This window comes from Branchiostoma floridae, chromosome 1, assembly GCF_000003815.2.
Source record: "Branchiostoma floridae strain S238N-H82 chromosome 1, Bfl_VNyyK, whole genome shotgun sequence".
Lineage (NCBI taxonomy): Eukaryota > Metazoa > Chordata > Leptocardii > Amphioxiformes > Branchiostomatidae > Branchiostoma > Branchiostoma floridae.
In genome coordinates, this window is record NC_049979.1 from 18,153,002 (window position 1) to 18,161,017 (window position 8,016).

At 42.1% G+C, this 8,016-nt stretch overlaps 1 protein-coding gene and 1 long non-coding RNA gene across 3 annotated transcripts in view; one reads left to right on the plus strand and one right to left on the minus strand.

Moving 5' to 3' along the window:
• Positions 1 to 1,019, plus strand: part of LOC118420999 — a 1,428-nt gene extending 409 nt beyond the window's left edge. Inside the window, exon 2 of one of the 2 annotated variants that reach the window (XR_004831799.1) lies at positions 106 to 1,019. This is a non-coding gene — a long non-coding RNA (uncharacterized LOC118420999). Of the gene's footprint in view, positions 1 to 102 lie in introns of both variants that reach the window. The other variant, XR_004831800.1, reaches the window with a different exon arrangement.
• Positions 396 to 8,016, minus strand: part of LOC118420976 (rho guanine nucleotide exchange factor 11-like) — a gene marked incomplete in the record, with an annotated part of 52,423 nt that continues 44,802 nt past the window's right edge. Inside the window, 10 exon segments of the mRNA XM_035828085.1 lie at positions 396 to 2,606; positions 2,930 to 3,155; positions 3,375 to 3,490; positions 3,624 to 3,728; positions 3,950 to 4,135; positions 4,920 to 5,107; positions 5,812 to 5,949; positions 7,218 to 7,305; positions 7,524 to 7,697; positions 7,935 to 8,010. Of these exon segments, the coding sequence (XP_035683978.1) occupies positions 2,404 to 2,606; positions 2,930 to 3,155; positions 3,375 to 3,490; positions 3,624 to 3,728; positions 3,950 to 4,135; positions 4,920 to 5,107; positions 5,812 to 5,949; positions 7,218 to 7,305; positions 7,524 to 7,697; positions 7,935 to 8,010 (1,500 nt within the window).

The following is an 8,016-nucleotide window of genomic DNA, read 5'->3' on the forward strand; positions in this document are numbered from 1 at the left end:
TTGAGACAGGATTTACTTCTCTTTTTAATTGTAACCACCAGATGTTCAATTGTACACAACCCTACTGCCTTGGACTTTTCAATAAACCACACTTGCTTCTAGCAGGTCACCATTACTCACCTGGAAGACAACATCCCAAACCCTCGTGTTCAAGCATGGCAGGCCAGATGTTCTAAAAATACAGGATTTATCATGTATATTTGAGATGGACGGATCAGCATCTCGAGTAGATGCAGTGTAAAAATGGGATCGAGAACGTATGGCTTGGGCTACAACAGAGAAAAGTGCCAGTAGAAGAGCAGGTCTTCTGACAGGTCAGGAAATCTCTCAGTTAGGAAACCATTGCCCCAAACCAGAGAAGAAAAGACAGATACATCTGTGCCTTATGAAGTATATTCAGCCAGACATATAAACATAAAGGCTACACAAGGTAACATAACAGTATATTACATTCAGGGCTGACCAAAATTTTTAAAACATCTCATGATTGTAGCAGGAGTGTCGACTTAATAAAGGGATGTACAATTCTCAGCCCGACTGCAAACATGGATCATTAACAATACATCAATATCCCTTCGATAATCATGTCATCAGCATACATCTAAGAAATGTTAACTGCACTGTCTTGTCTTACATATTTGTCCGAATGACACGGATAAGAAGCATGGTTCACTCAAAGGACCACCCATCCCTCACAGATCCAAGCTGAATACAAAGTTAAAATCGAATTTTCCCATGCATGTACTGACCACACTCATTCCTCCTATTTGCTTGTGATCTTATATCAATCTGCTGTAAGGGGTTGGTTTTACGAAGTGCTGAGACCCCTAACCAGGACCTAAGTCAAATCCTTGATGATAACTTGCAGATGTCAATCATCCACTTACAAAAGTTGATACCAGAAAGATTACATGAAGTGTTGGGAGACAAGCTAGAAGCTGTAGGAATCAGACTGCACAATTTTCGTTACCCTTAATCTTCTCTGCAATGTGTAACAGACCATTTAGAATTGCCAGTTTGGAGAGAAAAGCTCCTTTCAAATGTCAATTTGGATCAGTTTAGGTTTGGGCCCTATACTGAGTATGAACGACAACATCACTGAAATTGAAGATTTGGTGGCTTAATGATGTTATAAAAATATGAACACTGACCTTACCTATCCCTCAGAAATGAAGAGTGATTCCTACAATTTTCTTCTTCCAAACAGATAGATCTGCCCATGGATTATAATCATTTCCTAACTCCATGCTGACCAAAGCTCAAAAAGGATGTTTATGGTATCATAGTCAAACATGCACTCACTGTTCTACATTCATGTCTTTGGTAGTATAGGATAGTACCCAGCCACCAGAGGACGATAGACATGTTACCTTCCATGTTTTTCAATACTGTACATGTATAAATCTCTTTCACAAGCAAACATCAGAATTTATCAATGACATCTAATACTGCTGTTTGTACATCTTTTGTTTTCTCATTGTATTTGAAATTGCAACTTCACTATATGTACTGCTAGTGGCCCTTGCATTGCTACAATACCTTCCTGCTTGTCATGTTTTCTGCCCTTTTACATATATGTTATACTTTGTGCTGCTGGCTTTTAAAATGCTGTTGGTACATTATATACAACGTCTTGATTGTATGACCCAGGAGGCTCATAATGAGGCCTGGACTTAATTCTACCTGATTGAAGGCTCTCTGTCATAGACACCCTCATTCTACTTTGTAATCCTGAAGGAAGGTAAATATGCAATAATGCTCTTCACTTGGTGTATACAAAATTTGTCTGCTTGTCTGCTTGTCTTCTGCTTTGATGATATGACTCTAGGCCACATGAAAGCACCTACTGCTATTGATGATAAAGATACAAATATCAAATAATTACAGTTTGTGAAGGAAGTGCCATCCAAAAAGGGCATCCTATAGTATTTTTACACCTTATATAACAAGAGATTCTTTACTGTACTTGACCACAATAGTAAAAGTACACATTGCCAGTGGTAGTTGCTACCATAGACGAAGTTGATTGAATACACATACACATAGATACCCTTGGGTACATAAGAGTTTTCAAAAATACATTATTTCACAGTCTATGGTACAAGTTTTGAACAAACATCAAGCTTCCCAAAGATCAAGCAACCTGGTATCCCCATTGGTGTTTTACAATGATTGTGCTTCGGCTTATAAAATCAGTTGTTGGTTCGAATCAAACTTTAGGGACCTTTAAATATTCAAAATAGACATTGACTTGTTTTGTCTTGCAAGTGTAAAAATGTAGCTTACTACAAGGCACAAGGGCCTCTTCTTAAATGTCATACTATGGTATCATCACTATTTTTTGAAGGCACAACCGTTCTCAACACAGGGGCATTTAGAAGCTTTTCTTCAAGGCAGCACTAGTTAGAAAATAGCACTAGGTTGATTGTCATCTTCAGTGAAAGCTGGGCTGTAGGGTGGTTCTGGGTCCGGGGGAGGGGGGAAGGCCTCCTCTGTAAGAGCTAGTAGCGTGCTGTCATCTTCTGATGGGGGAGGAGTCTCCACAGGCTCCTGCTCCTCTGCAATGGGCTCTGCAAAGGCTGGGGGTGGTGGCACTGCAGGGGCAGCTGAACACACAACAGGTACATTAGTCATACTATCAATGGAGTTACATGTATCAACATCATTATAATAATGTTACAGAACAGACAGCTCCATGTGCCATGCACTACTTTCCGAAGACTACTTTCAAAAACTTACGCCAAGGCCCCCAGAGACGCCGGTGAGGAAGGCTAGCCTCAAGGTTTGTCTAGCTAAGTGTTATTTGACATTGCATTTAACTGCTTTTCAGTCATTTTAAAACACTTAATGCCAACTCCACTTTGGAAAATGATATGATATAAGTGAATAGTAGTGAGCTCAGTCCTGAAAGAAAGGATTCATTTCTAACCTATTTCTTCATCAGCCACAGTAAGGAGGAACTCCTCTCCTGGGTCGGTTGTTGAGGAGGCGACAGACACCATACTGCTGGGTCTGCTCTCCCTGGGGGCAGTGCTGGTCTCACTGGGGGAGGGGGAGGCGTAGATCTGCTCCCTGTAGCGAGCCAGCTCCTCCTGAGCATCCTGCAGCTCTGTGTACACTCTACCCCGCTCATCATCACGACTAGTCAACATGCCCTGTAGGGGACAACATCACACATCAGACTAGCCAACTCAGCTACCCTTCTACTTTCCTTGAATTTCTACTCGGCACATCCACTGACAATTTGAACTCATCAGCCAGAAAAGAACTGTACCTAATGCTGTCTTGAGATGGCACATCTAGGAAGATCCATTTGTGCATCCCCCACCCAAGATGCTACATGTGTAGTACAAAGAATCAGACTTGTAACCTACCAGTAACTGGGTAAGTTGATCACTGAGTCTTGAGGTGACAGCTGTCAACTTGTCACAGGGCAAGGATATGGTCAGGTCACTAGCACCACTGGTGGGTCGGCTTACTGCTGGAGACCCTGCAGTTTGACATGGAACAAACTGTCATGCTGACTATGTTCAATGCCTAATACAGCACAACACACACAATACCTGTCAATGTCAATCAGAATAGTCTATGAATCACACTAAAAGCATATCATGTTCACGTACCTTCCTGAGAAGTGGTCTTAGCCTCCCCTTCTACCCCTGAGGAAGACTGCTGTCTTCTCTCGGGGTCCTTCAGACATTGGTTGACCAATGTTGTCAATGTGTTGGCTGAAAATACAAACAAAAGTCATGGTCTAGGTATACACTGGTATAGACATTATAGTAATGACAATGTCTAATTTGCTGGACAAGTTCATACACAGTCACTTACAATTCAAAATTACTGTCTTTGGCCTATGGGAAGAAACTTATTAAATATCTAATGGGAAAAAAAGCATGTGTCTTTGCAGTCTGTCACAAGTAATGCAAAAGTTGTTGGTACAATGTACCTTGTAAGATGGCGGCCATGACCAGGTCCCTTGGTTCTGGCTCCTGACTGGTGCTGTCCTGACGAGACATTCTACCATCGATCTCTGATGTCAGCTGATCCTCCGGTACTCCCGCCAGCTCCGCCAGCAGTCTGTGCTTCTCCTCCAAACTCTTCCTGATCGCCTCGTCTTTCCTTCTCAGTTTTTCTACAAGGAGAACACATCTTGTCAGATCTGGGTGTGACGCAGACATTGCACTGATCTGTGCCAGATGTACACTGAGGCAGTGGTGGTGGTGCAAACTTCAACTGGTCTAAGACTGAGAAAATGCTGCACCTGAGCATAACACTGACTCTAAGGTGGCATATAAGCTAGCACAGTAACATGCCAAGTAGGGACTTGACATTCCTTTGTAATGCACACATCTTTCTCCAATTACAAAGTGGCTGGGCTATCACAACAAGCAGGAGGGATACCAGTAGAGAGACTATCAACAAGACACAGAGAATACCAGTGCCATACCTGAGGAGTAAATACCTCTCCCATCATGCAAACTGGCTGTCTTTCACATATCCTATGATTTACCTAACAACATTCTTTTGGTTATCTGAATCTTCCATTCAAGTATACACAAAGCTTCTTCTTATAACAACTTAATAACAGGTCTCTTGGCTTTGGTGTCACCTTCTCAGACTTAGACCCAAACAATGGCACACAGCATGTTTATATCTACCGGCTGTTGACCTTTCTCCAAACAGTTCTAAAAGCTCTATAATCCACCTAATGCCTTAAGCCACACATCCAAACACCTTTGTCCCAAACAATACTGCACATGATGTGACATGAAATCCCTCCCAACCCATCAAAAGGGTGTGCAGAATGCAGCGAATATAAGCACCATGAACATTGCTGTTGCATCCCTACCCCTCATCTACAACTGCTCAGAAGCTAGGACACTAACTAGGCCTGATAAGAAATGAGAGATCCATACCTAAAGGTGTGAGGACCACCTCTGTTTCCTCGTACACCACCTGCTGTGAGACCAGCACCTCCGACGGTTGGACGACCTGCCCGCCGTCCACCTGCGTCTCCTCTGCCTGCTGCGCTTCCGCCACGCTGTCCTCCTCAACTCGCACCGTCTCCAGGTTACCGTTTCTCTCATTGGTGGGGATCTCCTCACTGCAAAGTGAAGGCAGGTATTCAAATACACATGTAGATAAAACTTAAAGGATTAAAGTCTATGAACTATTGATACTGAAAATCATACAAGCTTGCATGTAAATCAGAAAATAGACCTCCCAATGTACAGTATGTACAACATTTTGGTACTTTCTTTTACATATAACAATCTTCAATTTCCCAGATTGTGTGCTGAGATATTGGAGTAACTCATAGCCTGACCTTTTCCCACATGACTGCATGGGGAGGAGACCTGATTTCTAAACATGGGAGGACTTTGGTTGGAGAAGATCCAGGCTGTCTTTAGAAGGCCCTTCCTTTAGACAACACCTGATCATGTGTGTCAGCTCTTCTGTATTCTTTAGACTTAAGGCATACAATGGAACCAGTCTCTGGCCAAATTTCTTCATTGATTTCTACACAGATTTCAACTCACAGTCATACGTCCTTGTTTGTCAACAAGTTCTTGGTGCAAGATTTTTGAAATTTGGATGTTCATCAAAACAGGCTCTACTGTAAAATACCTCAAACCTCGTGCTACTTTTAGTGAATAGATCTGAAAATGATAACTATTTCGAGTCAATCGCTGTCATTATACTCTATTTTGCACTTTATGTAATAGTTGTTGCCATACTTTGTACGATGTACAATTGTCGTGCAATAAAGTTCTTCTTCTTCTGTACAAAGAATGTAAGCTGACTTACGCTGTTGTTTCTGCTATGGGATCTTCATGAGTTGTGGACATCCTGGGGGGTGGGGGAAGTGAGATCCCGACCCTCCGTGCCCGCTCCTTCTCCTTAGCCTTGTACGCCTCCGCTGCTTCCGTGATGTGCTTGAACCACCTATTCATGATGGCAGAAGTTCCCCTGTTAGCTACATACACTGTGCCTGGCTGCCACTCGGGACCTGCCTCCCTGTCAGGACCCCTGCACTTAAAGGTCCCACACCCTCACAAAGTTGTTTGAGTTGTTCCCCAGCCTCAGACCTTTTTACAGAGCAAGGAAGACACTCCTGGGTAAACACTGCTGACCTGTCGGGCAGACTCTATGAACTGTGAAACCTAAGATCAAATTTAGGTCAACACAAAAGGTTCTGCCACCATGCACGATGTCCTCAAAACTTGGCAAGGTTGCTCCGAACCAGGTACAAATTGCTGCCCTGATAGCCCCAGTATTGGGAGGTTCTGAGAGGAACTAGACCAACAATAGCTCCTTCACTTCCCAGACCTCTCGATTTCTGCTACCAACAAGCCTGCTTCTGTCTAGTGGTTCAACGGCATGGCAAGGGACAGGACTGAGGCAACATTACCTACTACCTGTGGAATGTAAACTCAATACCTGCATAGCAGACCAAAGCTTTCAGTCAACAGATCACATTACCCAAGGGGTGGGCCTTGCTGCCTATAGCCTCAGGGCATTGATATGCACTTTCAGAAAAAAGGTCAAAACTGTTATCTGCTTCCTCTTCCTCATTAGCTAATAAGTAAAGAATTCCTTTCAACTGTTGTTGTTAATGCACTTCTGTATATGTATATGTAGGTGCCAATACAAATACCTATGTGTACAGTAACAGCAAAAATGCTATTCTCAAACACTACTAATGCTATTCTCATGACCCTTACAATGCACATGCTATTCTCAAAGAGTACTTGATATATCAGAGATACAGCACTACTTCATGAACAATATGTGAGTTCTGTGGAGATCAAAAGGCTGTAGTGGAACAGGAATCATTAAATGCAATATGACACCTGTCTTTCAATTAAAAACCACATTCAATCTCTTCAGTACAAATAAACAAATCCCCCTGGTATATTTTGTAATTAGGTACAAAGTATGCAGCACTATCCAAATAATAGACTTCTGCCTGCAGGCTACATTTTTTCCTTTCATTCAATTCTTCACATACCATCACCCATTTTTTCTACAGAATCTTTACTCTCTTTTTTACTTTCCACTATTCATTATAAACCAAAGCTATACCATTTACCAGTGTCTGATGTTCCAACACATTTTGTCAATATTTCACTAGCTCCTAACACTACCACAGCAGGGTTACAGACAATTCTTCTTTGTAGACTAGAAGCAGTCAAATGGACTCTAAGACTCACGTTTTTCTCTCTGTGGCTGTTGAAGCCACCAGTTCGTAGATCTGGGGTCCTATTTGGGATGTACTGACCAAGAAGAACGCCTTATTGTCTGTAGGTAGGACAGGAAGAAAGTTTAATCCAACGGAAGAAATACCCAAACCTCATGGATTAAGCTATTACTAATTTTTCCTATTAGTGGTTCAGTTATTACTTTTATTTGCTTAAAAAGTTAGATGATGACATGTTGTTTTACTTTCATAACTATTTAACTTAAGTAATACGGTACTGTGTTAAAGATAGATGAAATCACACAATAGTAGACCTTACCTGTAGCAACATTTCTAGTGAGCAGGTTGTTGAGTTTGATGATGGGGGAGTGCGTAGTTTTGGTGTCCTCCTTGCCACTGACTAACATGGTGCTCTGACACTTCAGTACATACCGGTTGTCATCCTCCTTCTGCATCAGCACCAGGCAGTCCTCCAGTAGCAGCATGTGGAGATCTGGGGACAGGCAGGATATCTCCTTGTAATATTGCTACAGAACATATCTTCATATCCAAATATGACTAAGGTAGGTGTGATATGCCTTGGAAAAAAACATTTTTAGTGCACTATCATCCTATACTTACATGTATAAGTCAACACTTTCATATTCAGGAAGGACAATTGTGCTTAAAGGTGCCTTCAGAAAGGTTTTAGCAGTATTATCAGCAGTACATCAATAACAATGAAACCCACCTATAAGTCTGGTTCTCCCTAGTCTCCAGGTTAGAGCTCCATCATGGAGAAGGGTTTTGGATGGTAAGTCTAGGTCCTGTAG